Source organism: Erpetoichthys calabaricus, chromosome 7 (genome assembly GCF_900747795.2).
Source record: "Erpetoichthys calabaricus chromosome 7, fErpCal1.3, whole genome shotgun sequence".
In the NCBI taxonomy this organism is placed as follows: Eukaryota; Metazoa; Chordata; class Cladistia; order Polypteriformes; family Polypteridae; genus Erpetoichthys; species Erpetoichthys calabaricus.
Genome location: NC_041400.2, coordinates 194,622,674 through 194,639,488, shown reverse-complemented (window position 1 = coordinate 194,639,488; position 16,815 = coordinate 194,622,674). Strand labels below are relative to the sequence as shown.

At 44.6% G+C, this 16,815-nt stretch overlaps 1 protein-coding gene across 2 annotated transcripts in view; it reads left to right on the top strand.

Annotated features, from left to right (window-relative positions):
• The window catches only part of abca1a (ATP-binding cassette, sub-family A (ABC1), member 1A), a 156,567-nt gene that overhangs the window by 51,951 nt on the left and 87,801 nt on the right, over positions 1 to 16,815 (top strand). For both annotated transcript variants that reach the window (XM_051929872.1, XM_028805887.2), the window contains exons 6-7: positions 14,996 to 15,117; positions 15,208 to 15,399. In XM_051929872.1, coding sequence (XP_051785832.1) covers positions 14,996 to 15,117; positions 15,208 to 15,399 — 314 coding nt within the window. The remainder of the gene's footprint in view (positions 1 to 14,995; positions 15,118 to 15,207; positions 15,400 to 16,815) is intronic.

Sequence of the window (16,815 nt, the reverse complement as noted above, 5' to 3'; positions counted from 1 at the left end):
ACAGGGCCCAAAATGAGCAAACTGGGTTTTTAAGTTCAAAAATGCCTTAAATGTCCCATACTGTCGTCCTCTTAACATTTCGTGACATTTTGTCGTGGGGTACGTCTGATTTGCCGATCGCGCTCGGTGATCTCGTGTAGACAATGGCAGCCCTGTGTCACATGTACTGACCGAACGCTTCTTTCTGACAGCCAATAGCCTGTTTGCTGATGGTTGCTGTTGCCGCACGAAGGGTTAATTGTGGTGGGTTTAGCGCTTGTTGTAGTGCACTGTGACCTGTAGGGGGCGTAGCAGCACCACAACCACAAAGAGACACAGCTAAGCCGTGCAGTCACGGGTTCAAACAATGGAGTATTTTGATTGGATAAAGTAGCTTTTACCGGTTCTTCCTTGACACATCATCATCATCATCACCATCATCATTATCACCTCTAGCCTTGTCCTCCATCTCCCTATGTGGGATGGAGCAGCTGCTTGTCAGCCCGAACCAGCGTGTATGATGACCACATGGAAACACTTCTGGGTCAGAGGGGATCTTTTTTTTGTGACAGGGCAATCCTGTCTCCAGCAGCTGTAACTAACGGCACCCGCAGACCCCAACCGGGCTGCCCACCAAAACTACAAGTCCCATGTAACCCTGGAGCCATCCCAGAGAGATATTGTCACCTGGTGTACTGGGGGAACACATGGCCCTGGGAGGCAGCCTCCCTCTGCCCTTCCCCTATAATGGCTGGGAAAGGTACCACTAACCAGCCTGGTCGGGATACCCGTCCATTCATCTCCATTCTTTATAAAGGATTCCCGGCCTGGTAAAGTACCATCCACCCTGGCTAGGATGCCAGGCAACCCGTGTCATCTATGACAGCAGCTATTAGTTCCATAATGCTTTGTGACACAAAGGTTTAATCAAGATTGGCTGTCAATGACCGATACGTGCACTGTAGGTAGGGAGCCACCGTTCCAGTGCCACTGGTGGTTTGTATGTCTTATCAATGCCCAGCAGCGCTTCTCTTAAGCCAGTCACTTATTACACTAAATGGCTGACCCATGTGCTAGAATTGGGCACCGTTCGCATTCAGGCTCTGCATTTCATTTTCAGCGAAGGGAGGATTCCCCCATGTCACTACAAATATGAGGTATTTTATAGACTTGGGGAACATCTCAGCATTCTCTTTATAAAGAAGTATTTGTGGTACCCGCCTAAAGTGGGTTGAAAACTAAGTAATCAACATGATCCACGGTGTTAATGTTTGCTGTGCACCATGCAATGCATATGTCTCTGTTATATGGCACTTGGTGTGGGATTTGTAAAATTATAGTTTGGAATGGGAAAAGCAATGCATGGTATTACTAAAATGCTTGTGATGTGCCATCTGTTGGAATGATAGAGACAAAAGGCTCTCTGGCTAAAGAATCTGGGCCGGTAGCTCGAAGGTTGCCAGTTCAAATCCTAGCAGTAACAGAAGGAATGCTACTCTGTTTGGACTTAATCTGCAGTTGCTCCAAGGGTGCTGTACAAATAGCTGACCCTGCGCTCTGACCCCACACTCCGTGTGTCTCTGGAGAGTAAGTTGGGGTGTGTGAAAAATGACAAATTCCTAATACAAGAAATTGTATATGGCAAAAAAAAGTAAATTATCAATTATCAATCAAATTATGAATGCATATGTCTCAGTTATGTACCATTTGGCATGGGATTTGTAAAAGCAGTGCTACTGTTTGAGATGCACCATCTGTTGGAATGACAAATGCAATGTCTATGTCTCAGTTATATGCCATTTGGTAAGTGATATGTCAAAGAGGTGCAAATGTTTGGGATGCGCCACCTGTTGAAATGGAATATAAAATGCCTACTGTTTGTCTCTGTTTTATGCCATTTGATGTAGGATTTGTAAAAGCAGTGTTAATGTTTGTGATGTGCTGGTGGAATGACAAATGCAGTGCCTATTGTATGTCTCTGTTTTGTGGCATTTGGTAATGGGTTTTTAAAAACAGTGCTAATGTTTGTGATGAGCCATCTGTTGAAATGGAAAATGCAATGCATTTTATTAATAAAGATTCTTGTGATGCACCATCTGTTTCAATGACAATTGCAAAGTCTGTGTTTCTGTTATGTGCCATTTTGGTATTGGATTTGTAATAGCAGTGCTAATGTTTGTGATGCACCATATGTTGGAGTGATTAATATTATTCTTGTGTCTCAGTTATATGCCATCTGGTATGAGATTTGTAAAAGCAGTGTTAATGTTTGTGATGTGCTATCTGGTGGAATGACAAGTGCAGTGCCTACTGTATGTCTCTGTTTTGCGGAATTTGGTATTAAGTTTTTAAAACCAGTGGTAATGTTTGTGATGCGCCATCTGTTGGAATGGAAAATGCAATGCATTTTATTAATAAAGATTCTTGTGATGCACCATCTGTTTGAATGACAATTGCAATGTTGATGTTTCTTTTATGTGCCATTTTGGTATTGGATTTGTAAAAGCAGGACTAATGTTTGTGATGCACCATCTGTTGGAGTGAGTAATTATTCTTGTGCCTCAGTTATATGCCATCTGGTATGGAATTTGTAAAAGACGTGCTAATGTTTGTGATATGCTGCCTGTTGCAACAACCAATGTAATGCATACTGTTTGTCTCTGTTTTATGTCATTTGGTATGGGATTTGTAAACTGTTGGAAAGGAAAATGCAATGCATACTGTTTGTCTGTTTTATGTTATTTGGCATGGGATTTGTAAATGCAGTACTGATGTTTGTGATGCGCTGTCTGTTGGAAGAAAAAATGGAATGCATACTGTATATCGCTGTTTTATGGAATTTGGCATGGGATTTGTTAAAGCAGTGCCAATGTATATGATGCACCATCTGTTGGAGTGACAAATGTAATGCATTTCATTACTACAAATGTTTGTGATGCACCATCTTTTGGTTGATGTTATGATCATCATGAACTAATCTATCTTACTTTGCACACATAACAGATATACTGAAGTTTCAGTTTGGTGTCTGAAAAATAAATACTGTCAAAACCAAAATAATGTTTGGATTATGATTTTGCTAAATTTACTGATGCCATATGAGTTTGTAAGTAACAGCACACTTTTATTGACAACCTTTCATCTCTAAAAACAACACACTTCTCAAATAAGGTTTTGCACTTTGTTGTCTTCACAACAACTTTGATATACGAGTCGTAAAAGCACTGATAATGTTTGTGGTGCACCATCTGTTGGAATGGCAAATGCACTGTATGTTTCTGTTATATGCTATTTGGTAATGGATTTGTAAAAGCAGTGTCATGTTTGTGACGCACCATCTGTTGGAATGACTAATACAATGCACGTGTCTCTTATGTGCCATTTGGTATGGGATACATAAAAGAAGTGTTAATGTTTGTGACGCGCCATCTGTTGGAATGACTAATGCAATGAATGTGTCTCTTATATGGCATTTGGTATGGAAAAACTTAAAGAAGCGTTAATGTTTGTGACTTGCCATCTGTTGGAATGACAAATACAATGCATGTGTCTCTTATATGTCATTTGTTATTGGATACATAAAAGAAGTGTTAATGTTTGTGACGCACCATCTGTTGGAATGACTAATGCAATGCACGTGTCTCTTATGTGCCATTTGGTATGGGATACATAAAAGAAGTGTTAATGTTTGTGACGCGCCATCTGTTGGAATGACTAATGCAATGCATGTGTCTCTTATACACCATTTTGTATGGGATTCCTAAAAGAAGCGTTAATGTTTGTGATGCACCATCTGTTGGAATGACTAATGCAATGCATGTGTCTCTTATATGCCATTTGTTATTGGATACATAAAAGAAGTGTTAATGTTTATGACGTGCCATCTGTTGGAATGACTAATGCAATGCATGTGGTCTCTTATATGCCATTTGGTATGGGATACCTAAAAGAAGTGTTAATGTTTGTGACGGGCCATCTGTTGGAATGATTAATGCAATGAATGTGTCTCTTATGTGCCATTTGGTATGGGATACATAAAAGAAGTTTTAATGTTTGTGACTCGCCATCTGTTGGAATGACTAATGCAATGCACGTGTCTCTTATGTGCCATTTGGTATGGGATACCTAAAAGAAGTGTTAATGTTTGTGACGCGCCATCTGTTGGAATGACTAATGCCATGCCTTTTATTATTAGATAAACCCCTTTGGGATGAAGGGTTGTGGCAATTCTAGATCTTGAAGTCACAGTAAAGGCAAAATTTAAAAAGCACTGCTTTAGTGCATCACTACCTGCTGGCTGCAGTGGTGCCAGGGGCTGCCATGCTCCTCGTGGCACAGACCTCTGAATAAACAAGTTATATCAGCAGTTTTTATCTTTTCCTCACCACCAAGGTACTGATTTTGTGTGTCCTGATGGCAGCTCTCATGTAATTCAAGCTAAAGAATAATAGAATTTATTACATACTACAACCCTAATAGTTGCGATATGTTTCTTGCTTACTGGCACATGTAGCGTTTCACTTGCACAGCTGGTGGACTTTTGTCAGACCTTTGCTCCTCAGCTGGTTTGCTGTACACGGCATTTGATAAAACAGCGCGGCACTGCCAATTATCTGATAAACGTGTCTGAAACTGCAGCACCTCAGGTTGCTAAGGAAACCTGCACCAAGTGTCACCATTTCGTCATATTCAGCCAAAGTCACGGGCACTGGTATTTAAAGTAGCAGTAGGAGCTGCGGTGGGCTAGCTCTGGCATAAGGTGCCAGTGTCTGAGTGGGTAGCCACTGGCACATCTAAGGACGGGGACTGTTCATGTGGTGCTCACATAGTCCTCAAGCCTCACACACTGGTGGGTCTGCTGGTCATCCAGGACACCACAGGCTCCACCACCTGCATATCTCTGAGCAGACCCCTTAACTGGCATGGCTGGATGGTACAATCAAAGAACATCATCCTCACAGGCTTTGTCTGTCCTTGTGGAGCAGACATAGTAGATGACCGCCTCTTCAATATCAATCTTTGTCCAAGCTGTGGTCTTTCGCTGTGTCCACCTGCAAGTGAGGAGACTTTTGGCCGCAGATAATGAACGGTGTTGGTGGCGGTCACAGCTTTGTATTGTTGGAAGTTTTTATAAGCAGTGGAGGTTCAAAACGTTCTGCTTGTCCCTTAATTGTCCTGGAGCTCTTCAGCTGGGAGGCTAAAATGTCTCATTTTTGAGAGCAAGAAAGTTCCTATCAGAAAATGAAAATTCTGAGCCATTTCTTATGTGGGCTGACAGGGCGAGATTAGCGCTGACGTTACTGCAGGACGCTGATAAAGCCAGAAAGTCCCAGAGAGCTGCTGTTGGTGGGGCAGGGAGGCAGGCTGAAGAAGTCCTACATTAGCAAGTCTTGAAACCCCCAGGAACATCAAGTGAAATGAAAAAGAAAAGAGAGGACGCAAACATGAAGACGTTTCTGTTTCATTCTTCCTGAATGTTTGTATTTCAGTGAAGTGAACTAAATGTGGGACACTTGTTTAAGGTGACTGTCACACGTGCCCAGTCCCGTTACATTGTCACTACTTGTCTGCTGCAGATCAGTGGCAGGAGTGCAGTGTGGCAACAAGCATGGCTACAACACAAAGACTCCAAATGGCAGCACACCTTGAAAAAGGTTACACGAGAGAAGTGTCACGAGCCACCGGCGAAGGAGTAGAGGGGACCGACTGGGACCAAAGGTACCCGTCAAAGTCAAGAAAACGCTGGCAGGTATAGGGAGAAAAAAGGCCGTCTTTATTGCAGATGGCTCCTCCTTGTGGTAAAAATTGTTTACAGTGAAAAAAATCGTGAATAATAAAAAAATGAAATTCAGTTATAAAAAAAAAAATAAACACACACACAGGTGGGGAATACGAGATGACACACAAAATAACAAATACCCCCCCAACTGTGTCACCGACAAAATCAGCAAAATGCTGCAAATGCAAGGGGTATGGATAAGAGTCTGAGTATCTGTGTGTCTGTCCGATTGCTCTGTCTCAGTATTTCCAACAGATGGCGCATCACAAACATCTGTAATAATGAAATTGTCATTCCAACAGATGGTGCATCACAAACATCTGTAATAATAAAATTGTCATTCCAACAGATGGTGCATCACAAACATCTGTAACAATAAAATTGTCATTCCAACAGATGGCGCATCACAAACATCTGTAATAATAAAATTGTCATTCCAACAGATGGTGCATCATAAACATCTGTAATAATAAAATTGTCATTCCAACAGATGGCGCATCACAAACATTACTGATGCTTTCACAAATCCTATTGCATATAACAGAGACAAATGTGCACAGCAGATCTTACACTGAGACCTGTGCTGACTACTTAAGATTTCAACCCCTCATAGTCGGGTGACTCTGCTAGTAAAAGGATTAGTGTCTGTGTGTCTGTCCAGTTGCTATGTGTCTGTCATTCCAACAGATGGCACATCTCAAACATTTGTAATAATGAAATGCATTGCATTTGTCATTCCAACAGATGGCACATCTCAAACATTTGTAATAATGAAATGCATTGCATTTGTCATTCCAACAGATGGTACATCACAAACATTTGTAATAATAAGATGCGTGGCATTTGTCTTTCCAACAGATGGCACATCTCAAACATTTGTAATAATGAAATGCATTGCATTTGTCATTCCAATGGATGGTGCATCACAAACATTTGTAATAATAAGATGCATGGCATTTGTCTTTCCAAATGATGGTGCATCACAAACATTAACGACGCTTTCACAAATCCCATTGCAAGTGGCATACAACAGAGACAAATGCATTGCATGGTGCACTGCAGATCTAACACTGTGACCTGTGCTGACTACTTAGATTTCAACCCCTCGTAGATGGGTTGCTCTGCTAGTAATAGGGTTAGTGTCTGTGTGTCCACCCGGTTGCTCTTTGTCTGTCATTCCAACAGATAGCACATCTCAAACATTTGTAATAATTAAATGCATTGCATTTGTCTTTCCAACAGATGGCGCATCACAAACATTAACACTGCTTTCACAGATCCCATCTAACACTGAGACCTATGTAGACATACTTAGATTTCAACCCCTCATAGACGGGTAGCTCTGCTAGTAATAGGATTAGTGTCTGTGTGTCTATCCAGTTGCTATGTGTCTATCACTCCAACAGATGGCACATCTCAAACACTTGTAATATTTAAATGCATTGTATTTGTCATTCCAGCAGATGGCGCATCAGAAACATTCACACTGCTTTTGCGAATCCCACACCAAATGGCATATAACAGACACATATGCTGTGCTGGGATTCCAATTTATGTTTTATGTCTCTTTTATTTGTGTTTGATTTATGTTGTTTATGTGCATCATTCTTTATTTTAGGTTTTGCCTGTGTTCTGTGTATTGTGTTGTATTGACCCCCTTCTTTTTTTACACCCACTGCATGCACAACCTACCTGGAAAGGGGTCTCTTTTTGAACTGCCTTTTCCAAGATTTCTTCCATTTTTTTTTCCCTACAAGGGTTTTTTTGGGAGTTTTTCTTTGTCTTCTTAGAGAGTCAAGCCTGGGGGGCTGTCAAGAGGCAGGGCCTGTTAAAGCCCAGTGTGGCACCCCTTGTGTGATTTTGGGCTACACAAAAATAAATTGTATTGTATTGTATGTAAGCTGCCTGTTGTGTGCTCCATGTGTTTTGTGGTTTTTCCTCTAAAGAGTGTGGCCACCTGCCAGTCACTTCCAGAAACTGCCCTCCGCTCTATAAATCTAATGGGGGTCTTTACAGTTCCTGGTGGTTCGTTTCAAATTTGCTTGTGAGTTTGGTGAGTGTTAATTAGTTTAGTTCTGTGGCTTTTTAGATTCATTGGATTTTTGACCATTTTGCTCTGTTTTTGTTTTCTCCATTGGATTGTGTATTGGGCAGCAGAGTCAGTGCGTGACAGCGCCAACCGGTGGTTTGAGGTGGTATCACTCATAGAAGAGCCCTGATGTTGTCTCCCAGTCGTGCCTGCAGCAGCATTTTACTTTAAACCGCATAGAAAATCAGAGGCAATGCTTTTTATTTAAGGGACAGCAAGTGGAATATTTTGTGTTGTCTTGCAATGAAAAGGACGTTGGGGTTTGTGGCTGTGTGACTGTAGCATGTGAAGAATTGTCACATTGTGCTTACTGGGGATTTTGTGCCCTCAAATGTCTGCGTTTGCAATATTTGTGTTACATCAGTTAGGCTGTGATTAATCTTCTACTGTGTGAACACTTTTAAAGGAAAAATGTTAAAGTGCCGCCTATCTATCTATTGTAAGCCACTAGGGGGCGTATCGCCACCCTAACCCCACAATGGAGTGAGGCGACTCCTCTTATTCAGGTCCCGAGAGTGTTCCAGATGGCTCATCAGTATTAACTGGAATCACTCCCAGGTGAGCTGGAGGTCCTCTACAGGGCTCTGCTGCTCCCCCTGGTGGCCCCCACGGAACCCAACAGGGCTTCACCAAACTGCAGTTCCCAACATGCCCTGCGGGAATCCGTGGTGCCACAGCTGCCCAGGAGGGCTGCCGTCTAGTGTCCCAGGGGAGGTATTACCTCATCAATGCTCTCTGTCCTGGTCCTTCCACTCTGCTGGCATCCCATCACACTATCTATCTATCTATCTATCTATCTATCTATCTATCTATCTATCTATCTATCTATCTATCTATCTATCTATCTATCTATCTATCTATCTATCTATCTATTATATAGTGCCTATCTATCTATCTATCTATCTATCTATCTATCTATCTATCTATCTATCTATCTATCTATCTATCTATCTATCTATAATATAGTGCCTTTCACTCTATCTATCTATCTATCTATCTATCTATCTATCTATCTATCTATCTATCTATCTATCTATTATATAGTGCCTATCTATCTATCTATCTATCTATCTATCTATCTATCTATCTATCTATCTATCTATCTATCTATCTATCTATCTATCTATAATATAGTGCCTTTCACTCTATCTATCTATCTATCTATCTATCTATCTATCTATCTATCTATCTATCTATCTATCTATCTATCTATCTATCTATCTATCTATCTATCTATTATATAGTGCCTATCTATCTATCTATCTATCTATCTATCTATCTATCTATCTATCTATCTATCTATCTATCTATCTATCTATCTATCTATCTATCTATAATATAGTGCCTTTCACTCTATCTATCTATCTATCTATCTATCTATCTATCTATCTATCTATCTATCTATCTATCTATCTATCTATCTATCTATCTATCTATCTATCTATAATATAGTGCCTTTCAATCTATCTGTTATAGTGCCTATCTATCTATCTATCTATCTATCTATCTATCTATCTATCTATCTATCTATCTATCTATCTATCTATCTATCTATCTATCTATAATATAGTGCCTTTCTATCTATCTATCTATCTATCTATCTATCTATCTATCTATCTATCTATCTATCTATCTATCTATCTATCTATCTATCTGTTATATAGTGCCTTTCCCATCCATCTATCTTTAGACTGGGGACACCTCTACTGGGGACATCTACAGGACTGTCCCAAACTGCAGGGCGTCTCGTCACCAGACGTATTAAATCGAATTGCGTTCCTCCGTCGGACTGCTGGTGTTCGTAGTTTGAGTTCCTCATGTCACCCACGCCAGGCTCTCCCCAGCTGTCCCAGGGTTTTCATTAAGCCCCCCGGCCGACTTCCTCAATGGCGCACATTGTTGCGTTTCTGAACAGGCTTGTTTTGTAATCGTGCCCTCCCTGGTTTCTTGCCAGGGTCTCCAGCATTCCTCAGCAGACCCGTTTCCAGTGAGGGAGTCAGGGGGCTTTTGTCAAGAACAGCAAGCAGTTTGAAACGCAATCCAACTGAGTCAGGCGAGAGCGCGGTGCCCGGTAGTAACCTCACTGGCCAGCCTGCCCACATGAAGTCATCACAGCACGATGTTCTGCCAGGAATGTTCAAAGTTTACTCTGGTTTGGGAAAGCAGGCCCTCTGATCCAGCAGTGTTTTCCGGCAGTTCCTTCCAGTTCAGTGGTGATCTTGAATTTTCCCAGATAGAATCTCCTTAAAGTTCATTTTTTGCGGGTGCGTGATTTGCCAGTAATGTTTTAGGAATTGGCAGTCATGTTTAAATTTTAAGGTTTATTAAAGAAAGTGCCTTAGGTGTGCTGTTGTATAACGTGGCCCAGAAAAATACAAGTGTGCGTCTTAACTTCCTCTGTGACTCCCAAGTACGATGGAGTCTTAGGTGTTGGGGGTAGGGCTGGTGCCAACCTTCTAGCCGTGACGTGCCCGCATTGCAGAGGGAAGAACAAATATCCCGGAGGAGCCAAAACCCAAGCTGCCTTCTCTCCAGGCGTCCCCGTGAAATCAGTTAGGCTGCGATTACTAATCTGTTAATTAACACATCGGCTCACCCACAGGGCACCGGGCTGCACCCAGAGGGCCCGCTTGGCAAGGATTACCTGCATGGCTTTTCCCATACAGACGTCAGAGGGTTTGCAGAAATGCCCACGTGGTAAAGTCAGTGCAAGGGAGCCTGGCGCACACGCTGAATTCGGAAACGTGTGTGCCGCTTTGGTCAGCTGCGACTTTTAACGGGTTCTGCTTTTCAGATATTCCTTTTGTAGTCCTGGTGAACTCTTATTGGGTTTCAATGTTATGCACCTAAATAATTTCAGGGTCTCGGTGGCGGGGCGGGGGAGGGGGGGGTCTGAAGGCTTTCTTAAGGAACACAGAATACAAGGTGGGAGACGGGGGTCCGGGGGGGTCCGGGGGGGTCCCACCCAGTGTCCCTCCCACCAGGGTCCCACCCACCAGGTTCTCACCCATGGTCCCACCCACAGAACTTAACAAACCTTTAAAAGTGATATCCGCATGTCGTTTTATGCCATTTCATGGTTGCTGATCACTAAAATGATCAGAAGTTTGGAGATTTGACTCTTTATCTGGTGGTCTTAAGACTTCTTAAAAGAAAAAAAAGAAATAAACAAAAAGGAAAATGTTTTTACTTTGTTACCCCCTTAACAACAACAACAACAACATCAACACCATTTTGTTTCTAGAGCACGCTTTCATACAAATGATGGAGCTCAAAGTGCTTTAAAGGATGAAGAAAGAAAAAATATTAAAATAAAATATAAACATTAGTCCTGCGGTGGGTTGGCACCCTGCCCGGGATTGGTTCCTGCCTTGTGCCCTGTGTTGGCTGGGATTGGCTCCAGCAGACCCCCGTGACCCTGTGTTTGGATTCAGCGGGTTGGAAAATGAATGAATGAAGGAATAATTAACAAGGACTAAAGTAAGGTCTGATGGCCAGGAGGACAGAAGGAAAAATAAAAACTGGAGAAAAAAAAAACAAAAAACAAAATCTGCAGGGGTACCAAGGCCACAAGACCACCCAGCCAGCCCCCACTGGACATTCTCCCTCACATCAGTGATCTCAATCAGTCTTCATGGCTTTCAGGCTTTACGTGGAAGAATTAGATGATGGACTTCTGGCTTTGCAGTTCATCAACGTAGGCGCTGCATGGTGCCCTGATCAGGTGGCAGATCGCCCACCACAGAAAACTGGAAAAAGAACAGCAGAGAAAGTAGGGGTTAGTGGGGATTGTGGAGCCATGAATAAAAATGAGAATTCCACACATATAAAGAATATCAGGGTTACACCAAGAAGCATGGTAGTCTGAAGATATGCACTGTGGTGAATTACCCACAATGTCCATCTCAAAAGTGATCTCCCTGCACCATTAGTCAGCTGTGCAGAGATCCTCTCTAAACACGGCTAGTGGGACACTTCTAGGTGATGTCAAGCTGATCTCTCAATGCCAACACCACCCTTTTCTGTTTAGCAGTGCTGCTACACTCCACCCCTGCCCACAATGAAGATCCCATCCATCCATTCATTGCCCAACCAGCTATATCCTAACTACAGGGTCTGCTGGAGCCAATCCCAGCCAACACAGGGCACAAGGCAGGAAACAAACCCCAGTCAGGGTGCCAATCCACCGCAGGAAGATCCCATCCTCGTCACCAAATTGGACTCAATGCCATGGAGCATTGCAGTTCAAGTGGACAGTGCATGAACCCACAATGTCCATCTCAAAAGTGATCTCCCTGCACCGTGAGCTAATAGGAGAGCTCCATTAGTCAGCCGTGCAGAGATCATCTCTAAACATGGCTACTGGGACACTTCTAGGTGATGTCAAGCTGATCTCTCATTGCCAACACCATCCTTTTCTGTTCAGTAATGCCGCTACATTCCACCCCTGCCCACAATGAAGATCCCATCCTCGTCGCAAATTCTGTTGCCGTGGACTTGATGCCATGGAGCATTACAGTTTGAAGTTCTCATCTCCAGCACCCACCTTTTCTGCATAGTGTCGCCACTACACTCCACGCCTTCCACCGTCCAAATCCCACCCTCGTCGCCAGTTAAATTTCCCATTGACTCAAACCATGAAGAACTGCAGTTTGAAGAATTGCACTGTGGTGAAGTGCTGGTGGTCAGTCGCAAATCCACAATGTCCGGCTCCAAAGACATCTCCCTGCACGAATAGGAGAGCTCCATAGAAGTCAGCTGTGCAGAGACCATCTCTAAACATGGTGAGTGGGACACTTCTAGGTGATCTCAGGCTGATCTCTCATTGCCAACACCAACCTTTTCAGTGTAGCATTGCCACTACACTCCAGCCCTGCCCACAGTACAGATCCCATCCTCGTCACCAAATTAGTTGCCTTGGATTCAATGCCATGGAGCATTGCAGTTCAAGTGGTCAGTCATGAACCCACAATGTCTGTCTCAAAAGTGATCTCCCTGCACCGTGAGCTAATAGGAGAGCTCCATTAGTCAGCCATCCAGAGACCATCTCTAAACACGGCTAGTGGGACACTTCTAGGTGATGTCAAGCTGATCTCTCAACGCCAACACCACCCTTTTCTGTTTAGCAGTGGTGCTACACTCCACCCCTGCCCACAGTGAAGATCCCATCCATCCATCCATCCATTACCCAACTCACTATATCCTAACTACAGGGTCATGGGGGTCTGCTGGAGCCAATCCCAGCCAACACAGGGCACAAGGCAGGAAACAAACCCCAGGCATGGTGCCAACCCACTGCAGGAAGATCCCATCCTCGTCACCAAATTAGTTGCCTTGGACTCAATGCCTTGGAGCATTGCAGTTCAAGTGGACAGTGCATGAACCCACAATGTCCATCTCAAAAGTGATCTCCCTGCACCATGAGCTAATAGGAGAACTCCATTAGTCAGCCGTGCAGAGACCATCTCTAAACACGGCTAGTGGGACACTTCTAGGTGATGTCAAGCTGATCTCTCAGTGCCAACACCATTCTTTTCTGTTCAGTAATGCCGCTACACTCCACCCTTGCCCACAGTGCAGATCCCATCCTCATCGCCAATTCTATTGCCGTGGACTCAATGCCAGTTGTGAACTTACAATGTCCGTCTCAAAAACAATCTCCCTGCACCGTGAGCTAATTAGCAGAGCTGCGCAGAGATCATCCCTAAACACAGCAAGTGGGACACTTCTAGGTGATGTCAAGCTGATCTCTCAGTGCCAACACCATTCTTTTCTGTTCAGTAATGCCGCTGCACTCCACCCTTGCCCACAATGCAGATCCCATCCTCATCGCCAATTCTATTGCCATGGACTCAATGTCACGAAGTTTTGCAGTTCAAGTGGTCAGTCATGAACCCACAGTGTCCGTCTCAAAAGCGATCTCCCTGCATCGTGAGCTAATTAGGAGAGCCGTGCAGAGATCATCTCTAAACACAGCAAGTGGGACACTTCTACGTGATGTCAAGCTGATCTGTCAATGCCAGCACCCACCTTTTCTGCGTAGCAATGCCACTACACTCCACCCCTGCCCACAGTGCACATCCCATCCTCATCGCCAATTCTATTGCCGTGGACTCAATGCCAGTTGTGAACTCACAATGTCTGTCTCAAAAGTGATCTCCCTGCACCGTGAGCTAATAGGAGAGCTCCATTAGTCAGCCATGCAGAGATCATCTCTAAACATGGCTACTGGGACACTTCTAGGTGATGTCAAGCTGATCTCTCAATGCCAGCACCCACCTTTTCTGTTCAGTAATGCCGCTACACTCCACCCCTGCCCACAGTGCAGATCCCGTCCTCGCCGCCAATTGTATTGAGGTGGACTCGTACCACGTAGCATTTGAAACTCTCAATGCCAGCACCCACCTTTTCTCTGAATGAATGCCACTACACTCCACCCCTGCCCACAGTGCAGATCCCGTCCAAGCCACCAATTTTATTGCTGTGGACTCACACTACATAGCATTTGAAACTCTCAATGCCAGCACCCACCTTTCCTGCGTAGCGTCGCCACTACGCTCCATTTATGGCTTTAAGTTGAGTTGCGAAGGGTGGATTTTGACTTTAGATGTCTGGATTGTAGTTTATGAGCGCCTGGTAGGAGATGTATCAGCAACAGCATCGGTAGGGTGTGAGGTGCACACAGTCATAGTGCAAACCGGTACCAGACGTATCATAGTCACAGTCACAATCGTTGCGTTAAACGCCTGACGGCACGTAGTCCCTCAGCCGGCGTATTTATTATAAGAGTCGTGAGCAGAGGAAGCAGTTTAACTTCTGATAGCCGTGGAGCTCCAGTAGCACCTTTGAGTACACGACTAACTAACGCTGCTCCAGGACCACAAACCGTGCCTTTGGGAAGAGAAACGGCGTCATTTGTCACATCGTCATCGTCTTCTTTTCCGCGGTTTCCTCAAGTGAGTCCACGGTTAGCTTTCCGAAACACAAGTGACTTCTATTAGCTGTTTTGAGGCAGTGTATTGACTCGAATTTCCTTCTTGTGATACTTGACATGGGTGGTCCTCACCAGGCTTTGCCACACCTCGTCCTTTGTGATGCCTCCCCTCTTCTTCTTCATCTTGTAATCGTCGTCTTCTGATTTTTTTCAGGTTTCAAACTGAAAGACTTCCTCACAGAAAATGAAACCCTCTCCGCGTTCCTTCAGCATAACGCATCCTTTCCAGAAGAGGCGGTGGCAGAAATTCTCAATGCAGATGTCAATCTGGCAAATGTAAGTAACTGGCCTGCAGCACAACACCAAGTCCCCCCCCCCCCGACCCCCCACTTCTCAGAGCTCCATGACACTTTTTTTTTTTTTTAGGTGTTCACAAGAGGTTTTGGGGTTCACCTGAAGGACCTCTGCAACTCTTCCAAACTTGAAGATTTCGTCACTATTGCCGACCAGCAGGTGGCCCGTCGATCTCAGGATGTCATCTGCTCCTCGTCCAACAGCTGGCTGAGTGCGGCCGAGGAGCTCTTTCTTTCGAACTTGGACTTCGTGAGACCCATTCAGGTGAGCTGAAAAAAAAAGTCATGCAAAGGTGGGCAGGATTGTCATAAATATTGAAAACGGTTCCACTTTTCTGGAATTTGCTGATGTCACAATGTCTTGCAAAAAGTATAATCGTCCCCCTCAGTGCTTGTCCTGTTTGGTCACATTACAACCTGGAATGAAAGTGGATTTTTGGTGGAGTTAGCACCACTCCATTTACCCAGCAGGCCTACCACTATTTGTTATTGTGACCAAAAAACAGAAATCTTGAGTGTGCGTAAGTATTCACCCCCCAAGAGTCCTCTTTTGCTCCCACTCTCTATTAGCTTAGCACGCCTCACCACTGGGATCTTCACACCATCCGTCAAGGCCAAACTGCTCCAACTCCTTCAACTTTGGTGTGTGGCGTTGGTGTTCGGCCATCTTCAGTCAGTCAGCCAGCACAGGGCGCAAGGCAGGAAAAAAACCCCAGGCAGGGTGCCAACCCACCACAGGGCACACTCACACACCAAGCACACACCAGGAACAAAATTCGAATCGCCAATGCACCTAACCTGATATCTTCAAGTCACGCCAAGTCCATTTTAGCCTGAACCCGGGAGTACTTCCAGTGGCCCATTAGCACGGTTTGGAAGCACTTCTGGGTGAGGTAGAAGCCTAAAAAATTAAGGCTCCCCAGTCCCTGTAGAACCCTCCTGGCAATGCCCACGGAACAGGGCTGTGCTGAACTCCAAGTCCCAGCATGCCCTGTGGGAATCCGAGGCACCGTTGCAACCTGGGGGGTGCTGCCATCTAGCATTCAGAGGGAGGTAGTGCCCTGTCTATGCTCTTTTCCCCAGTGTATCTTTAAAAAAGTCACCCCAGCCACGTTAGTGCCCCTTGCTGTCCACTACAATATATATATATATATATATATATATATATAGTGGAACGAGCCCCGGACACAGGCAGGCAGACATTGTATTAGGCACCACCACACGTTTATTATACAGTCCGCTATTTACAAAGTGCACAGATAACCCCCCAAAACTCCCCCAAAGGCCAGGCCTGTCTCACTCTGCCTCTCTTCAGGTCCGCCTCCACTCCTCTCCTCCGAGCTCTGTCCTGCTACACTCCCAACTCCAGCCATTAAATGGAGGGAGGCGGCCCCTTTTATAACCACCCGGATGTGCTCCATGTGCCTCCCGACATTCTTCCGCCAGCACTCCCCAGTGCGACGGAAGTGCCGGCTGCGTACCCGGAAGCACTCCGGGTGTCCCTGGTCTTCTTCCCCCCCAGCACTTCTGCTGAGGGGCCAGGACTCCAAAGGCATCGTGGTGGTCGCCCCCTTGTGGTCTGGAGGAGGCATAAGCCCTCCTCTGGTCCTCTTGGGTGTCCCAGCTGGGTACCACCCCCAGCCACGTCTGAGTTGGTGGGCGTGGCTCTGCGAGTTGTCGT